Genomic DNA, 20,605 nt, shown 5'->3' on the forward strand with positions numbered 1-20,605 from the left:
ACAAACTGCAGTGAGCCTAGATGGAGGACACAAGTGAACCTTGAAAAGGGCCGAGTTTCAATCTGTGAATAGGATTAGAAGAAACTCATGCATATGATTATTCCTCATTTGACATAGGGCTTTGAAGTCAAACATAGTATTCTTATATCTTTAGGCACTTGAAGAATCAATGTGAGTTTTCAAGTTTTTAATCTTAGAAGAGTAATGTTTTGAAGACATTTTTCCATCTTAACATATGAGAATAAAGTGAATTTCTCTCTTCTAATACTATGGAAATTAGTATTTTATAACTGATACTGAGCTAATACAAAATATATCAAAAGTTCTGAAGGGTATTCACTTAGCTCTCATTTCAACAAGCATTTTTGAACTTTCTTTTTAGGCTTATGATAGATGCTGAGCATGCAGAATGCTCAAAATATAGTTGTTAATTATATAATTTGACACTCTTTATAGTGAGTTGCAATAGCTTGTTATAACCTAAATTAAATTTTTATGTAAATGATATTTGTTAAATTGTTTTTGGTATCTTTAATATTCAAGTTGCAGAATACATACACATATACACACATACATGTATATACACACCTATGTAATATACAACACTCAGATAAACAGAAATGAGCATGCTTGTGTGTGTATGTGGATATGTATGCAAAGAAAAATTACTTAAATTATCTTATTTCTCTTTAAAAATCCACCTTAGAAGCCTGTAAAAAAACATGAAGTTCTGTATAAGAAGTTTTATAAAACTAATCAATCAACCTAGGATTAGCCTTGTAGATTAAAATGGAGCCAGTATGATTGAAATATTGGAAAAGCATTAACAAATTAATACTAAGTTGTTTTAATAGAATCCTATGGGTATTAAACTAATTTTGGTTGGTCATATAATTAAGAATAAATGTTATTATTAATAATTGAATTTAAGAATGCTCTCTTTGGGTCAGTTTTAAAGATTGCACAGATTTTAGGACACTTAAACAAAATCAGTAACTGAACTGGGTCAAGTACATAAATGTATTGCAGTCACAAAAATTTCCCCTGGAAGGAATCAGAAACTACTGTTTGATGTCTGTATTTACCCCAAGGAGTTTTCTGTATGCAAATGAAGCAGAGAATATGATCTTGGGAAAAACAGGAACTTATTTATCTTTAGCTATTTATTGGTGTCACTTTCACGTGTGTGTCCATATTTTCTAAAACAGGTTATGTTATGAATTCACATTCATCATCTTATACTTAAAGAGTAATTTTTACTATATGAAAACTGCTTTGTTTATTCTTTATTTAAAGGTGACAAAATAATAGAAATAACTTGTGAAATTTTTAACTTGCTGCTATTACTATTAATCCTGAAACTAACTCAGTGTCTCCTTTTTATTTTCTCTTTGCTCATTTTTGCTCTATTTGTCCTAATGTTTTCTAAGGGTACTAAATCTGCACATCTCACTCTTTTATAAGTGAATCCTTCAGGCATGTGTTATATGCCATGTTATCAATTAGTTTCATTTCAATTTTAAACTATCATGGTAAAAAAGAGTTTCCATGTAAAGCACATGTTAAAACTGTCCCATCATGTCTTATGGTCACAGTAAAAACTTATTTGAAGCAAAATTTTACATTATTTGACTCAGAATACTGACTTTCTTGAAATTGGGTAAATGATTATCTGTGAAATATGATTTTCTATGTGGTGGTAGTTTTTAAATGTGAACATTTACTGTAAAGGAAAATGAGATTACCTGAACTACCAGTTGTGATGTTTCTTACTTATTTTAGTCATATTTCTTGCCTAAAATACTATAAGTCAGGCACAGTTCCAGGTTGTAACCAAAGCAATCAAATCATGGTTTCCATGGAGCTTACTCTCAGTCTTAGTCCATTCAAGCTGCTATCATACCACAGACCAGGTAGCTTATAAACAACAGAAATTCATTGCTCACAGTTCTAGAAGCTGAAAGTCCAAGATTAGGACACCAGCATGTCCTAATCACCTTCTGGTAAGAGCCTTCTTGATTCATAGCTGGTTTCTTCTCACTGTGTCCTCATATGGTAGAAGGGGTAAGGGATCCCTCTGGAGCCTCCTTTATGAAGCACCCGTCCAATGTGTAAGGGCTCTGCCCTCAGGACTTACACACCTCCCAAATGTTTCAGCTTCAGATACAGGAGGACTTAAGCATTCAGACCACAGCATCTCTAATAGAAGAAAAAAAGCACAGTTAAAAATATATATTTTTTTAATCCTCACCCAAGGATATTTTTTCCATTGCTTTTCAGAGAGAGTGGAAGGGGGAGAGAGAGAGAGAAACATCGATGTGAGACAGATAAACAGCGATGTGAGACAGATACATCTCTTGGCTGCCTCCTGTACCTTGACCGGGGCTGGGGATGAAGCCTGAAACCGAGGCACATGTCCTTGGCCAGAATCGAACCCAGGACCCTTCAGTGCATGGCCGACACTCTATCCACTGAGTCAAACCAGCTAGGGCAAAATAAATTTTAATATGAGGACAGAGACGGGGTATGTTAATTGAGACATCAAGAAGGCTTGTTTGAAAATATGGTAGAAAAAGTATAGGACAAGGAGCTACAATCTGGAAGGGGACAGGTGTTATATATCCTATGAAATAATTTATTGCATTTTATATATTTTTAAATGTCATTTCTGTATTAAAATTTGTAAATTTATCACATTTTACTGCTCCTGGGGGAACATTGCATTAAAGAGCTTGTGAATCTATTTAGAATGCATAGATTCCCTCAGTGAAATAAAGATTAACCCTCACTAAATTCTAGTTGGTTACTTGCTGCCTCTATTTGAATCTCAAATTAACACATAAAGAGATAAATTCTTGAAATTTTCCTCCAAACATGCTCTTCTTGCAGCATTTTTTATCTCATTCATGACAATTCCATTCATCCTTCCAATTTTTCAGGCCAGAATCCTCAGCATCACTCTTGACTGCTCTCTTTCTCTCCATATCTAATCTATTGGCCAGTTAATTGCAAGGGCTGTACCTTCAAAATATTTCAAGATCTGACCATTTCTCTCAATTTCTACTAATACCTCCCTAGTTCAAGCAACCATCATCTCTAACCTAAATTATTCCAGTAGTCTCTTAGCTGGTCTCTCTGCGTCTGGCCTTGGATTTCTTGCAGTCTGTTCCCAGAACTGCAGCCAGATGACTTATTTTAGGAAATGTAACGGAGATCTTGCACTTTCTTTGTGCAAATCTTCCAATTAATTCTTCTCTCACTTATGTAAAAAGCTTACAAGGACCTGCAGGTCACTAAATAATGTGGCCCTCCTGTCACCTCTTTAACCTCACATCAGATGACTTCCACCCTAGTTGGCTCTACTCTAGCCACATTCTCCTACATGCTTTCCTTGGAAAACTCCAGGCACTCACCTCTCTCATACATAGCCTTTGCTTTCTATTACTTCTGTTGAAATGCTCTTCCTCCAAAAAAACTGCATGACTCACTCCACTCCTTTAAGTCTTCATTTAAAAGTCCCTTTCTTATCACATAGTGCAGATTTCCCCTACCCAGAGTTAGCCTAAGTAAAAGTTAAGGGCTCAGTCCTTCACACTCCAAGTCAACCCAAGACTTCTCACACCAGTTTCAAGTTTAGGGTCCCCAGGCCACTCTCACTTCAGACTAGCTAGATACAAATTCAGGGTCCTTGTGGACTCCATAAGATTTGATAATGTGTTAGAATGACTTACAGAACTCAGGAAAGTGCTATAATTATAATTACATTTTTAACACAACAAAGGATATACATCAGGACCAAAGAAAGGGATATATAGAACAGGATCTGGTACTGACAGTGTTCCAAAAGCAAAGCTTCTATATATTTGAAGATGCACTACCTTCATGCCATCAATCATGGTAATGTGCCCTTGGAGTACTGCCATCCCAGGGAGCTCACTTGAGCTTGAAGCTCAGAGTTTTATTGGGGTTTCAATATATAGACATGAATGATTGAATTATTGGCTATATGGTTGAACTCAATCTTTAGCCCTCTCCCCTTCCAGGAGGTCTGGCTTATATCATGTGGCTCAAAGTCTCCACTCCTCTAATCACATGGATGGTCTTTTATCTATTGCCATTCCTTCACTAAGATTCTCAGCTCCACGCTGAGTCATGTCAAGTACCCACCTTGAGTCACTTTGTTAGCATAAATAATCAGTTGTGGTGGGAAATTCCAAAGATTTAGAGGTTACCTCACCAGAACTGTTGAAAGTGCCCAATCAAATTCATTATTATACACCCCCTCCCCACTTCCCTTCCCTTCCCTACTGATACTTATTGGCCATTTCCTGTTATTCCTGCTCTCCATTTTATTATCTCTAACAGCTATTACTGTCTAATATATTTTCCCTATTTATCTTGTTTATTGTCTATCTCCCTCAAAGAAAACTGCAAGAGGCAGGAATTTCTGTCTAATCTGCCTTTGTTGAATCTTCTGTGAGTAAAAGAAGCCTGATATAGCATGCACTCAATATTTGTTGAATCAATGAATGAATTTTTCTAAATTCAGATTCTCTTATAGCCCTTCTACTCTTTAAATTAAAATACAATTTGGTTTAAGTATAGCATGACATGGAATATGAATCCATGAATATTTGCATATTTAAGAAATTATCCAATATAAACTTACTCTTTAGCCCTTTTTATGAGAGTAGAATATTTTAGGTGGCCTTTTAATTTACATCTATTAATCATGTCTTTATTTTACTGGATTGTAAAGCATACAGGAATTATTCACTTTAAAATAGTTGTATAGCCTACTTAGACATCACTGTCTCTGAATCCTTAGTCAAAAAGAATCTTAATTTCAATGTTAGTTATAATAGGCAATATTGGGATTTATAACCCCAAGAAAACTTGATGTATGGAGATGAATGCATATTACTTCATATCAGGCATCCTGAGTCAATTAATGTCATTTAGAAAATATATATTTATGAAGTGAGTTATCAAATCTGGGCTCGTATATCAATGACAAGCAAGTAATTTTCTGAAACAGATGTTACAAAGATAATCTGCCATTTTTGGTTAAATAAGCTAAAACTTAACACTTTTCAAATCTACATAAGAAGAAAAGTATAATAGATAATCTATAGACTACTTTTATGTACCACAATGTACAAAAATAATATAATAATAAAAATAAAGGAAAAATTACTCTTCATGGAAATTTTTAGGTATTATCACTTTAAAGTCTTTATTTTGTGACAAGAACAGAAAAACATTTTGAAAAATAGAAATGTCAAAATGTTTAAATGTATCTTATAACTTTGAAATTAAAATTATATAGTGTTTCAAAATTGTGTATCTGGAAAATATGTTGTATTTCACAAAGTTTTTAATTGATCCAGATATGAAGAGGATTATAACTCTAGTTAAGTTTTAAAGTCTTTGGAGATTTTTTCAAATTATAGAATAAAATGCTCCATCACTTTAATAGCTATTTCAATCACTTTATGAAACTATATCTGCATCCATAGGCAAAGGAATTTTATTATCTCTGAATTGTAATTTGGAGTGTCATGAGTTATTTCGTAGGACAAAGTTTGTTAAATCAACTCTGGCAGTGTCATTACTGCCTCCCTCTTGAACTCAAGTACAAGTCAGCTCTGTTTAAGACTCCATTTGCAGAAGCCAGAAATGAATGTGCAGTTAAAATGGTGCCATAAGTTAATTAGAGTGGAATTAGAAAGAAAGCAGGCAATTTAGGAACATAAGAATTGCTGTACCGAATCAGACCAATGGTTCTCCTGGTTTAAAATCCAGCCTCCAGCAGCTGTACTTGTTAGTTTCCAAAGCTTTAAAGGAAAGGGGAAAGACTCCATAATTCACCTAGACAAGTGTGCCATCTGTGAACTGGAGAAATTTTCTTCATGACCTCTCTCAAATAATACCCTAAAGCAAGAGGTTCCAATCCTGTTATGATATGGGTTTAGCTTGAATAGTTCTGCTTATTAATAATTCTTATTAAATCATCCAATTCCTGCATAAAATCAACTAGTCCATCAAGAAGCTGTTTATCACTAAAGCTTTTCAATTCATGGTTGAATATGTCTGCTTCTATGATAAAATATGAATTTATGATGTTTGTTTGATGCAAGTTCTTGATGGCAAAATCTACCTATACATAGTCATGCTAGACAAATGCTGGCTTCCTTTTTCAAAATTTACTAGGTTCACAGGCCTTTGGGGGGTGAAAAATCTTGTATCTGCTATCACTACTCTCAACTTTCTATCCATTAATAATCTTCAGAAGGTACTGAATGATGAAGATTTTTATGTGCCTAACTTTTCAGAAAATACAACTGGAATTTTTCTTATATGATTTTGCTTAAGGCAGAATGAATCTAAGAGAAAAGAATGACTTGCTAATCCCAGCACTTTAGTCTTCTGTTTATGGTGAAAGTACTTGTGACTTCTTTATAGGTTTCTTGATTATTCTAGATATCACCCCAAGGTCAATAATTCTAAAATGTTATGTTCACAGTAGCCATTTCATCACAAATTCCTCAAGAATAGTAAATATCTACAAGCTAAAGTCTAAACCATTTTTCTAGACTTTCAGGTCTTAATGTGATAAGACTAATACCTATATCCTAAAGCTATAACTCTAATAGCATCTCCTCTATCCTGGAATCCTTTGAACTAAGATGGAACACTCATTATTTGTGCCTGCGTTGATTCTGTTTCCTCTCTTTAGCTTTTCCAACTTTTCTTTTTAGCTCAGTTCCTTATTTCTTCTCCTTACTTCAGCTAGAGTCTCATCCCTTCAAGTAATTTCCTTTCAAACTTAGTGACTGCTCCCTCCTCTGATGATTTGTATCCCTTTGTTTATGCTTGGTTTAGGCTACCATCCATTGTTGGTTCTTTGTTTTCATGGATATTTTTGTTTGTAAATTCCCTGAGGGATATTATGTTTCCCATAATTATTTGTATTTCTAGAGCCTAGAGCAATGTCTGACTCATAACTATAGCTTAAAATTATATGATAAGAAAATCTATGGATTTTTGACTTGGAGCCACTTTCGCAGTGTTCACTGCTTTGAGTTTCTATTCGTATGACCTAGATAATAATATATTATTGAGTGCTACAAAGGTGTAAATGAATACTAAACTATTAATTTTTTTTAAAAAAAGAGTCAAGTATTATTGATTTTAAAACCACAGAGAAAGATATAAGAAATATCCACACAAAAAGAAAATATGAAAGTTCTGAATTGACTTAGACACACAATGGTAGGGAATGAAAAAAATTCAAGCAGAAGTAATAGCTGGGGCAAAGGCAAAGAGGTAAAACAAAAGAGGAAATTACTGCAGAATTTCCCTCATTCCTGTTGGCTGGCATCTGAATAGAATATCTGAAAATAAGCTTGGAAATGTGAGTTGCATCATGTTAATTAACCTTTATCTAAACCCACTGGGAGTTTTTAAAAGGATTTTAAGATGTGAACAGATCTTCAAGAAGGTAAGATCAGCTTAAAAGTGAGATGGAAGGCAGTTTCCTACAGTAATGAGGTTATTACATAATAAGGATATTTGTAATCAGTCTCCAACTCAGTCAGTGAGGATTAAAAACAGAATGAAATAAATGTGAGAGCTATTGAATAGATGGTATTCATGTGCACTGTGTAAGGCTGGGCCTGGGGTAAGGGGAAAAGATGAAACACAAAGAACATTACCCTTTGATCATGTTGTAAAGAAACACAGCATTATTGAATAGAAAATGTATTTTTCTCCTTGTATGTTAAGCATAAATGCATGTAAAAAGGTCTTCAAATTTTACTTCCTACAGTTTTAACTAACATAGTGCTTCAAGGTGCTGAAAACATCCAATCAAGCTCATTTATTCTTGAAATCATCAAAACAAATCCACAAATGTTTTCTGACATTTTAAACAGCTCTTGTTGGTTTTTGAGAACATTTTTATCTAGCAATGATTTCAGTAGAGCTATAATGTCTTTCTTTAATTTTTTAGATATCCAAATGGGACCCAGAATAGTAGTATAAATTGGCCTGCCTTCAAAAGCACTGAACAAAAATATTTAACCTTGAATACAGAGTCACCAAAAGTATATACTAAGCTACGTGCTCAACAATGCCGATTCTGGACACTCTTTTTCCCCAAAGTCTTGGAAATGACAGGTGTGTGTTTTTAATATTTGGTTAAATAATTGGATGTGGATTATTTAAAAAGGGGAAAAGTTAGACTATCCAAGGCACATTGATGATGTTAATCTGTGACTTTATAATTACTTGATTCCAATGCATCCATTATATTAACAACTTTCTTCCAGCAAGTTTGGATGTGTTTTGAGGGCTTACTATTTGAGCAGAACTTTAGTAGTTAAATTAAAAAAAAAAAAAAGAAACAGAAAAATTTCCCTACAAGAACATAAAACAGCATAACTAATATAGGGCCTATTGCTATTCAGCCAATCTTTGTTTAATTAATTAATGGGTAATAAAAAATAAATATATAAAATAAGTAATTCATACAACTGAAATTAGAACAAAATGTAACTTATACTCAAAAAGAGGTAAAAACAAATGTATTGGTAAATAGTGGAGGCCTTAATTTCTAAAGGGAAAAAAACTCCTCAAGTTTATGTTAAAAAAGACAAACCAATTATTTTTAAATATTCTGAACTTGGAGATATTTATCTAAGAACATGTACACATATTACATAATACAATGAAGGGATACTAATTTAGTTAACCAATCTCCAGGAAGTGATTACCTGGATTTATATAAGGAAATACTAGGAAAATTTGTTCAGATTATCATATTATTTCAAAATTCATTAGCCAAATCTATTTAAATCAACTTGAACATCTAACTTGAATGATCACATCTTTTGGGGGGAAAATAACATACCTACTTAATTCAATGCCTGGATTTAAAACGTTCAGCTGTTTATAACCCATGTGGCTTTTCTAGTCAATTTTCTACCTTAATTTACTCAAATAAAAGTAATTGACTTTCAACCATCAGACATATTGCTGGTCAGTTCCTTTATACCTTTCCATTCTGTTCAACATAACATTGTAATTTTCAGACTATATATTAAATATCACAATATAGTAGATGTTTTAGTTTCTTATTTAGAGAGGGAAGAGGTTGGTTTCATGCAAATATGGGCACCTCAGAGCTGTATTTGACTGTTTAATATGCCTTTTGATTATCAGACATTACTCACCAAAATTATAATTATGTACTCCATCTGTTTGGGAAATGTTTCTGATATACCAGTGTTCTGTGTATGACCAAATGTTCTGTGACATAATATATATGCAGAGATGGGCTCTGCTTCCCTTGGCAGAGATACAGAGCTGCCCTTGTGTCCTGTGGGTGTGAATAACAATGAAGTAGTGCATTTAAACTGCCAAGAGACCAGAAGAGGTACCATTTAACACATCGCACACTTCACATTCTTAATCTCTACTTCAAATATTTTTAAATGAGAAGGTCATAATCTAAGAAAAAATAAGAGCCTGGTTGGTGGGATTGTAAATGACTAATTTATTATAAGCCAAACTGTGCCATTCTGGTTCAGGCACACATATGGTCTCTTGCAATTTATTTGTTGATAAAATAAAATTTGAATATCAGCAATTTCTGAAGATGTACTTCAGCATCTCTATCTCTAAATACTCAACTACTATAAAGCAGATTTAATAAACAAAATTCAAAAATTTTGGCTGGCTTTTGCTACTTCTTATGCAGTACTGAACAGCTTTCTAGTTTGAATAACACTGTGTGGAGATATCATACCTGCTCTGGGTTAGTATCATGCTCTGGGGACAGTTCCATGTGTCTTGAAAACGTAATTGAATATTGTAATACTATTTTTCTCAGATAATTCCTCCAAAAAAAGTTGCATTAAATATATAAATTTTAAAGTAAATGCACGTGATTTTATAACATCAACAATGTACTTCTTAATTTAAAAAATTATACTTAAACAAAAGCAATTTTAAATTACATTTTTTTAGTCTTTATAAATAATAAATAATGAAGAGGTTTAAAAAATGTTAAATGCACATGTTCTTATCATAGCTTATATTTTTCAAGTTGCAAAACTTCAAACGTTTCAATTTTTGATGTTTTGAAAATTGAAATTATTCAGATGACCTGGTGGAAGTTTTTACGAAAATACTATTTTTTAAAAAGGCAGCTCTACCAGTGAAAGAAAATTTCAAAGAAGGACTACTGACTGGATCTTTTTAAAAGGAGAAATGTAATGCTTACCTTACTCACAATGGAAACCCAATAAGCTATATATAAGTACCACTTGGGGAAGTTCGAGCAATAAATGTTCTTAAATAGAACAATCTGTAAGACCTGTTTAAACACAAGAATTCTAGCACTTAACTTTCAAACCATACTTTAGTACGTGCCTATGCTGTTATTGCATGCATCTTCAAGAAATAAAGTGTACTGGATTTGTTTCAAATGTTATCAAATTCAGAGTTTTTGTTGAGAATATAACTGTATAATGTCTCAGAATCACTTGAAAAAGAAAAACAACAGAGAAATGATCCATTCAGGGTCAGTAAGATACCAACATTGTCACTAAAAGTAGAAAAGTAAATTTATATAAAAGAAAACAAAATCTTTGACTTTCATATCTTACCAATAAAAAACAAATATTAGATCTAGTGATTCCTCTGAATAAATAATGAAGCATTACTACTTGCCAAAACTAAAGAAGACTGCATATAAATTTAAGAGCTGAGATACCACTTTGAAGAAGCATGTACTGGTACTTGCTAATCAGTTAGCAGGAATGGGAACCAAAAATGAGAGTAGAAAACTGGCTTGGAGGAAAAAATCAAATGGTAGTGCTGTTTCCATATTCTGGATTTTCCATTCCTCGTTAAAAGGAAAACAGAACAGAACAGAACAGAACAACAACAACAAATCTTTGGGTAACCTATAATTAAATCAAATTATCTTTTTGTTTCCCTTTAAAAGCATGAAATCTTCTCAAAGCCTAGCCTGAGTTTATAATAGGTCACTCACCACACACGCAACGATTATAACAGGACAGCTAACACGTTCTAAATCACTGCATAAAGAATTATGCTTTCTTATACAATTTTAATAATTGGTCAACAAATATGGAAATAAGCAAGAAGAAGAGATTTTCAAGGAACTCTCAAAATACATAAAATATGAGTTGTTTTTTTATTATAATGCTCAGCACAATTCAATGTCAATTTAATCTCTTCTCAAACTTGACCTTCATTAACAAATTTGGGTTGATTTACCTCTCTGTGTTCTCTCCTAACTCCTCAGACTTGATTAAATAGACTCAGCTCCAGTGAAATGTTACTTTTTTGTAAAATCAACAACACAAAATGTGACATTATTATTATTATGATTCTTTCTATAGGGAAGAAAGACTGACCTTCCCCCCCCCCCCCAAGTGAGACAACAATGTGAGCAAAATAAATACTACAAAAGTCTTGGGGAAAAAAGGGTCAATATGTTTATGAACTACTGGTATTGATCTAGCTGTACATGGATTCAATAAAGAGCCAAGTTAGGAATAAATTTTTGTAACGAGGTCAGTAAATTCATTAGTGGAGCTCCCAATGGGTGCATAGAGCTTGATTTCATAATGCAGACACCATCTCATTTATCCTTGACAGTAACACTGCAAAATAGGGAATACTATCCCCATTATAGTGGAAAACTAATTTGAGAAGTTATGAATTTTTTATGTCACTAATATAATAAGTGCTCAAGCTGGAATTTCAACCCATGTCTATACTGATGTTCTTTTCTTTATTTCCCATCATGGCACCTTTTTATGTCCATCTCACCAATGGTAGATCTATAGACGCTTAAACAGCATCCTCATTTAGGAGAGGGGGGGAGGGAGGAACAGTTCTCATTTTGGTTTTGACTCATGTCATGGGACTCAGTTTTTATTATTATTATTTTTTAATTATGGTGCATTCTGTTTCCCTGCATTCTGTTAGAAAATAATTAAACGTTTTATATTTTATTGTCTTGTTCAATGTTCAGTACTTCTAAATGAAAGATGTAAACCAGGGTTACAGGGCATTTGTACAATATACGGTTAAGCATTTCAATACACTAAACTGTATAGATGTTTGCTTATGACACGTAAGGAAATAAACTTGCATGTATATGAAGCAATTGATTTGGAATTATTCCAATAGCAAGGAAAAAATCATATCTAGGACATTTCCTCTAAGAATTAAAATTTATGTTCTAAATGCTAAATTACCAATAATTTATTTGTTATATCAAAAGTTTTGTCCTTTCTGAGCGATAGGTCCTTATTTCATGTAAGTAATATTTAAACCACATTAGTTGCCATAAAAAATGACATAAGAATGGATAATTTGTTTACAATATTTGATCTTTCTTCCCATCTAATGTTTCTTTGACTCTGGAAAAGTTCTATTTTTCACAAAGAAATTATAGTCATTGACCTTTAAAAGTCATTTTTACATAAATATAAGACTTTTTAATGAATTTTTAAATATTTGTCCATTTTCCAAGCATTATGAACACTTCAAACCTAGATTTATTATCAATTCCAGAGAATATTTTGACAGCGGTACGAATGTTTGAAGTAGCTTGATTTTTATATAAACTAAAAATGAATCACTGAAAATGCTCCATTATTACTAATATAAATAAAAGGAAGACACTTTTTCATGTATATAATAATATAGTATGAGATCACATGAACTCTCTTCTCTAATATCTTACAAATATATAATTATTTTTTTTAAATTCCAAAGTATATATTAAAAAAATTCTATGTCCTTATTTTTAGAAAAATAGAAATAACTTAAAATTTTGTTTGTAAACCAATGACCAGCTCAGCACCCTGGAAGCTTAAAACAGTAAGAGTACTACAAGTATATAAAATACTTACAAATTTAAACAATTTAAATCATCTTCTAGACTTATATCTATTTATGTTAGAAACATATATAATTTTAAAAGCTAGCATTTTAAGAGTTTCTGTTGTTCACAAACTTTTTTCTTTAATGTAATATACTTTCAAATAAGTCAAGATTTTAAGGTTCTTGTAGTACATAGACAGAACATTTTTGGTTCATTGCTTCACATTATTTTTTACTTAAACACTCCTCTCCGTTTGACACATACTAGCATTTTGCAAATTACTGGAAAGCAGAGATTGTCTTAGTCACCTTTCTCATTTGCAAAGCAATTCATAAACTTGTCTCCTATAGTAGTTCCAATAAAATGCTTTTAATGACTAAGCATTGTTTGGAATTAAAATATATTGATAAAAGAAGAATGCAAAATCTATATAGAATGCCGATTGCAAAGTTATCTTTATGCAAATAATTATTGTGATATAAACACTTTCATCAGGAATAATATCCTGAAGTATAATTATATATGTAAGTAAGATGCACTAAATTAAATTTTTGTTATGAGTAGGAGAATCATGAAAAGAGAATATTAACTACATATTTTTAGAAACAAAAACAAATATATGAAATGTAGTATAATTTGGCATATAATATATACATGCATTTTTCATTTTATGTATGATAAATTTTTGAATTTTATATACATTTTATACTAGTATATTATTTGCATTTTCATGTAATATATAAAAAAATTATTAAAAGCTATTCAGGTAGTAAGAAAAATTGATAATAACAAAGGATAAAAAAATGTGATGTAGTGTACTTGGAAAAAATGGCATCTGCAATCAAAATTATTTTTTAATTAATGTAAACAAGGATTAAAATTTAGATTAATTCAATTTATTCCATGTTTAACAGGAAATATTGATGAAGCAGAACAAGAATGGAAAGCAGGATTCCATCGCTGGAACAATTACATGATGGACTGGAAAAATCAATTTAATGATTACACTAGCAAGAAAGAAAGCTGTGCAGGTCTCTAATTAATAGATTTACCCTTGGTAGAATGTTCATTTTCCTGTAAATCAAGGTGAAAATATCAGTAGCTCTCTTACACACCTAGTAAGAAAGCTATTACAAAGCTTAACAAAAATGCCAGAAGGATAATATCTTTCTCACACCTATCACTTAGCATTGTACCTAGCATTCCAAAACCCAACTGTCTAGAATATGTTCAATTAAATTTTCACAATATAAAGTTTGACAATTAATTATATGCATATAAAAATAATTAGTGACTTCAAACTTTTTCTTTCCCAAATAACTTTAATATTTATTTCCTAAAATGTATCTGTATTTTGTTTTGGGTTGCCTATTTCTTTTCTTTTTCTTTTTTCTTTTAAATATATCTTTATTGATTTCAGATAGAAGAAGAGAGAGGGAGAGAGAGAGAGAAACATCAATGACAAGAGTCATTGATCAGCTGCCTCCTGCACGCTCCCCATTGGGGATCGAGCCCGCAACCCGGGCATGTGCCCTGACCGGGAATCGAACCCCGATCGCCTGGATCCTAGGTTGATTCTCAACCAATGAGCCACGCCTGGTCAGGCGGTTTCCCATTTCTTTTCATCACCACTCATAAAAGGGCATTTTTTAAAAATCAATGAAGTCTTGAAACACTGTATACTATAATTTGCAATACTGCTTCCCCTAATTAATTTATGAATTTAATGTCAGTATTCATTTAAAAAAGAAACAGAAGAGCAATTCTCCTTTGTTTTTAACATAAAGCAGGAGGGAATCTTAAAATGAAAGGCTTGGTCACTTGGATAGAAACAAAATGTTGCTACTAAGAGATAAAATGCAAAACAATATACGTCTGTTATATGTTTTTAGAAATATATATGCTTAGAATCCTCAAATTATATTCTTTATTCTTTCAACTCTTACCCTTTTGTAACTCCCCATTCCTTGACTCTCCCCAAACATGTACATCGATAAATTACTCCTTCTGTAACTCAAAAAAAAAAAAAAATGTGGATGAGAAAAAGTCTAATCAAAAGTTATGTATCATCTGGGATAGAAAAATCTGGCTAGACCCAGAAATATTAGGAAAAATAGTTCAATTTTCATAGTAAAAACATTCAATTGCAAGAAACAAATATTTCTACTTCCAACAGCAAGATTATACTATTTTTGTAACTTAAAAACTTACAAAGCTACATGTTCCTACTTGCATAGCAATGGAACATATCTAGTGAATAAATTCACTGTAGTTCACTAAAGGCGAGAAGCTGGAGGATGTTAAGTTTCAGAAAATGGGAGAACATGTTGATTATGCTAAATAAGAATGAAAAACTAGCCCTGGCCATGTGGCTCAGTTAGTTGGGCATAGTCCAGTGCACCCAAAGGTTGCTGGTTCCATTCCTGGTCAGGGCACACACCCTGGTTTCAGGCGCCATCCCGGGTAGGGGGAGTGCAGGAGGCAGCCCATGGATGTTTCACTCTCACATCAATGTTTCTCTCTCTCCCTCTCCTTTCCTCTCTAAAAATCAGTAAACAAATAAAAAAAGAATTGAAAACTAGCACTCAAGATAGGACGAAATGAATGTACAGGCCTGCGCACTGTTGGTTAAAGCACATCCCATTGCTCATTTCTCCTAAGTGTGTCTCTAGTTAGAGCTGGCATGGGTCTGCCATCCTCACTGAGTTCATGGTCCTTTACCAGCTTCCTCTGGTTAGAGTTTTTACACGGGCCAAGTCAGTTTTGATATCACTTCAGTATTGCTATAAATGGACATTTTGTATGTATGGTTCTTCCTTCATCTTGAGGAGAGGAAAAATACACATACAAACGATAGGTGAGTTCCCAGGCTCTCCATTCTGCACCACCACCTTGGTTTCAGGCACCATTCTTCCAGGGTTCACTGCGTTTTTTGAAATCACTTGAACCTCCTTTTCATGGGTCATACTCTGACATAGGCAATGCCAGGATGGAAGGTATAATTTTTAAAGGTAGAGTAATTCGCCCGGCCGGGCGTGGCTCAGCGGTTGAGGGTCGACCTAGGATCCAGGCGATCGGGGTTCGATTCCCGGTCAGGGCACATGCCCGGGTTGCGGGCTGCAGCCAATCAATGACTCTCATCATTGATGTTTCTGCATCTCTCTCTCCATCTCCTTTCCTCTCTCTGAAATCAATAGAGATATATTTTTAAAAAATAAACAATAAAAAAAAAATAAATATAAAGTAATTCATTTCTGGGCCAGTAATTAAATTCCACAGAAAGCTTAACATGATTTTCACTGTGACATTTTAGCAGAATATTCTAATAATTGGAAGCTTCCAACATTGCTGAAGAAAGACGACAAATTCAACAGTTAGTAAAATTCCTCTTGCAAGTGTTCTCTTTATAGTTTATTTTCAAATTAGAATAGTAAGAAAAACAGGAAATAAAAGTTTTTTCACCTAATGTACTTAATGTAATGGTAAACCAATAATGCTCTTTACCAACACAATCTTGGTGGAACCTTCAGGCTCTCAAAGAGTAAAGCAAAGACCACCACATTTAAACACATACACACACTCGCACACAGATAGATGCATACATGCATGCATTTATACATATCGGAGTCTATTAATGGCCAGCCTGAGATCACTTTAAAAAATTTCACTGAATTATTCACAAGAGGTTTAAAAAGGGATTTTGACATATTACAAAAAAGGAGAATGCATTATAGTCATACAATGGCCATCTAATCAAGTATTAAAAACTAAGGTAAGATATAAAATATATTTTATAAATATAAATACATATGTTTATTGTATATAAATACATAATTATAAAAATAATATTAAGACATGTTATTAATCACATTAGAGCCAGTTATGATGAAATACACATTTTGATATGTCATTGGCAAGTGCTACTATAATTGGAAAACAGTTTTTTCACAAATTAACTGAAGAGAGAAATAATAAACATTATATTGTTAGTAACTGAGGAATATTGTCAATCAAATTATGCGGAAGGCATTACTGGTTTGCAGTTTCTGGAGAATAAACTATAAAAATGTATGTAACAATGTTAAGAACTCTAAAATCCTTGAAATGAATATGCCAAGAATATTATCTAACTCTCTATCATCTATCTATCATTTATCTATCTATCATCTATCTATCATCTATCTATCATCATCTATGTATGTATGTATTATCTATCTAGGATAATTACTCCCAATTTACCCAAAAGGGAGGAAAAAAACACAACAAACAAACAAAAAAAACACCAGAGAAATATTACTGGTAGAGTTAATTCAGCCTGGAATATAAATTCAAAGTCATTGCCTTGACTAAGATAGCCTTAATGTTCCCCTGAACCTGACTAAATTTGGACAGATTTCTTCCTGACTGTAGTCCTCTGACCTCCCATTTCTTAGAGCACTTTAGAAATCTTACTAATGTTAATTCTTTTTCTGCCCATTGAAATGTATGCAAATTCCCCAGCCTCTTGTCAGATTTACTACACAGGAAATGTGTTTCTCAAGTATCTGGGAATGATTTCTTTGAAGCTAAATATTAAAAAAGATAGAGTCTTCCCCCTCACCAGTTTGGCTCAGTGGTTAGAGAATCTGCCCTTGGACCAAGGAGTCGAGGTTCAATTTCCAGTCAAGAGCATGCACCTGGGTTGCAGGATCTTCGCCCAGTTGGGGCCCATGCAGGAGGCAACCAATTGAGGTGTCTTTCTCATATCGCGATATTTCTTTCTTTCTCTTCTCCCTTTCTCCCTCCCCCCTCCCTTCCACTTTCTCTAAAAATATGATTCTCAAAAACATGGAAAAAAATATCCTCCAGTGAGGATTAACAAAAAAAAGGTAGTACCTTCATCTGCCAGTCTCTGTGGAAAGGTAGGATCCTGACTTTGATGGGAGCCAATTACCAAACATAGAGAAAAATATTTGCCATTTCAATAATAAGTCAATGTGTTCAACACAATTCATTGATCAACCCTTCCTCAGTGTCCTTCAGTACTTTTCTACTAGCTCACCTCAGCACTTAAAAACCCTCACAGCTTTCATTTCAGAGGAGTTCAATTTCTCTCCATTGCAGTAGTCTTGAATAAAATCTTCCCTGCATGTTGACTTTGTTCAGTGAAATTTTACTTTAACAGCCTAAACCAACATACAAGACTTCTTAGAGTGCCTAGAACTCAAACACAGTTCTATCAATTTTCTATTGCCATATCAGGAAAATACAAATATTTTTCTTATAGCAGATATCCTTCAGAAACAGTGATTCTCTTAACAACTTAATGATGAGGATGGCAGAACTTGAATTTATGAGGTGTTGAATATCTTTTTTTTTTTTTGGTAGTTTTCCCCTAGTATCTTTTAGGTCTTAGGCAGATAATAATTTGCATATTTCACAACATTTTTCCTCTTCCTTTCTACATTGAATTTACGTTTTCATGGCGATATTGTTTTCCTGATAGATGATTATGAACAAAATTCATTTCGCACATAACTTTCCTTTCCTTTTTCTCTTCTCTCTTCTTTCTTTTCTTTTTTCATTAAAGCAAAAGGAAGAGCTACAGATCCATATGCTGTGGTCTAGAAGACACTACTGATATAAAGAATTACATTTACATCTATAATGCAGATTTTCATTATACTGTTAGGCCTTTGGGAACAGACTCTAGAAAATATGATTCTCAGAAACATATGAGCTTTTTGGAGGAACAAAACTTTGTTTAGCTATGGTTTTCACCACATCAGTGGAAATGAGCCTTTAGTCTAGAGCCCCAGGCACAAAATAACATTTTTCATCCAAGAGGACTCTTCCTTTCCCACTGTTCTTAAAGATATTTTCCTGGTTTTCTTTAGTTGAAATGTGTTATCTTTGTTTTACAAGGTTGTAATATGCTAATTTTGAAGTTACTATCTTTGTGCAAGGTAATAAGTGAGTGAAAAACTCACATGCTAACATCTGCTGTGGCATTTCAACTTTAAACCAAATGTGTCTATAATATTCTCTTTGGTAAGTGAATTAACATTTTCACATGATCATGACAGATAAAATTTTAATAATCTCCCTTGGAGTTGTCTCTTTGAAGTCATGTGCAAAATATTAAGTGAGAATTCTAACAGAACACTATTCCTTCTTTCCTTTTAGATTTTTGAAGATTTCAAAAACAGAGTAAGTACCGTGTCCTCTCCTTCAATTCACCTGGCATTAAAGCCATTAGAGAGGCAGCTACATATTTCTCTTAGAGTAGCTTTAAGGCTACCACAGACTGTGTCAAATTTCAGAACACCTAAGCTTCTTCATCACTGTCGACCACTGCTATATGAAATCTCATTTCATATACATTTTTCAGTACCTGGAAAACATTTCTATAATGTCTTTTAATCATCTTTTCAGCCTTTTTATTAACTGTCACTATTCCTTGAAAGAAGAAAAATTTAGATTATTGTATGTTAATGCCCTAATGTAAAGTATCACATTATAGTATCAATCCAATGCATAAGTTGTCCATTTCAGTAAATTTGACTGGATCTCATTTGAAGAAGTTCAATGGTATAATATTTTGGGACATTTTCCCATATAATGCATTTCTACTCAAAAGATTTTAAAGGCAGCTTTAGAGAAGAACTTGTACCATATAAGAGGACAGATACCTGTGGCCCTCTGTCTTCAAAAACAATGTGTTGGTTGCATATCTATATCCCAATTAATTATCATATCTTTTTATGTTTTATTTATCTATAAAGAAATGTTTATAGTATAGGTCCAAATTTTTTAAATGTGTTCATTAAAAATATATATATTAGAAAATATAAAAAAGAAAAAAATTGTAACCATTACTGACCAAAGATAAGTCTTTAAGTTTATAAAAGAATTTTTGTCTACTACAAAAAATGTATGTGCTTGCATAACATATATATTTTAAAATATGTTTCAAGATATACTGAGATAAGTTTTCATTCACTATTTATTCACTTAATGTGTTCATTCAAAAATGTAAATTTAGAGACATAAACAAAGATTTTTCTGTCTAAATAACTGATTGAATAGGTTTTTCAAGGAAAAGCTGTAGGTCCAGCAGATCTAAATGAAGAAACAAAAGTTTGGGTGAGGGTGTGTTAGCTTTCAGATGCCTATTAGATATCTAAGAAAGAGAGAGAGAAAAAACTTTCTTAAATGAGAGTTGAGTTGAAGGAAGATGTCTAGATTAGAGATATAAATTTGTCTCTAACATCAAGATGTTATATAAAGCCATTGGGCTGAAGGAGATTACCTAGAGATTGGGTGTAAATCTGGACTGAGCAGAGCCAGCACTCCAGCACTGAGACGTAATTTGATGTTTAAGTTTCTGTTAAGCTATAGTGCTTATTGCCAGACCTTAAAAAAAACAACACAGAACTTCCTTCTTCCTAAATTTCTCACCTTGACTCATCTCCCTTCCATCTGTAATTCAACAAAATTTTTCTTTAGGAAAAGTAAACCAGATTTTTTATAGCTAAGAAAATCTTTTGGTTGCCTTTGCAAATAAATGAATATTTGGTTAAATTTATAATATTACCATTTAAATATATTTTATTCAACTCCATAGAATTATCTACAGAATAAAAGTGTAAAAACAATTAGAGTTTTGTTTCCGTGAATATAATCTATATCTTT

General features: G+C 32.8%; 2 protein-coding genes across 4 annotated transcripts in view; one reads left to right on the top strand and one right to left on the bottom strand.

The window, feature by feature from the left end:
• The window catches only part of BCHE (butyrylcholinesterase), a 54,989-nt gene that overhangs the window by 33,156 nt on the left and 1,228 nt on the right, over nucleotides 1-20,605 (top strand). For 2 of the 3 annotated variants that reach the window (XM_016215736.2, XM_016215734.2), the window contains exons 3-5: nucleotides 8,015-8,181; nucleotides 13,846-13,962; nucleotides 19,097-19,120. In XM_016215736.2, coding sequence (XP_016071222.2) covers nucleotides 8,015-8,181; nucleotides 13,846-13,962; nucleotides 19,097-19,104 — 292 coding nt within the window. In that variant the 3' untranslated portion in view covers nucleotides 19,105-19,120. Of the gene's footprint in view, nucleotides 1-8,014; nucleotides 8,182-13,845; nucleotides 14,371-19,096; nucleotides 19,121-20,605 lie in introns of those variants that run through there. The other variant, XM_016215737.2, reaches the window with a different exon arrangement.
• Nucleotides 568-20,605, bottom strand: part of LOC148092937 (uncharacterized) — a 205,856-nt gene continuing 185,818 nt past the window's right edge. Inside the window, exon 4 of the transcript XR_015714678.1 lies at nucleotides 568-2,199. The gene's annotated coding sequence lies outside the window, so the exon portion shown is untranslated. The remainder of the gene's footprint in view (nucleotides 2,200-20,605) is intronic.

The sequence above is a fragment of the Miniopterus natalensis genome, chromosome 6 (genome assembly GCF_054644295.1).
Source record: "Miniopterus natalensis isolate mMinNat1 chromosome 6, mMinNat1.hap1, whole genome shotgun sequence".
Taxonomy (NCBI): Eukaryota; Metazoa; Chordata; class Mammalia; order Chiroptera; family Miniopteridae; genus Miniopterus; species Miniopterus natalensis.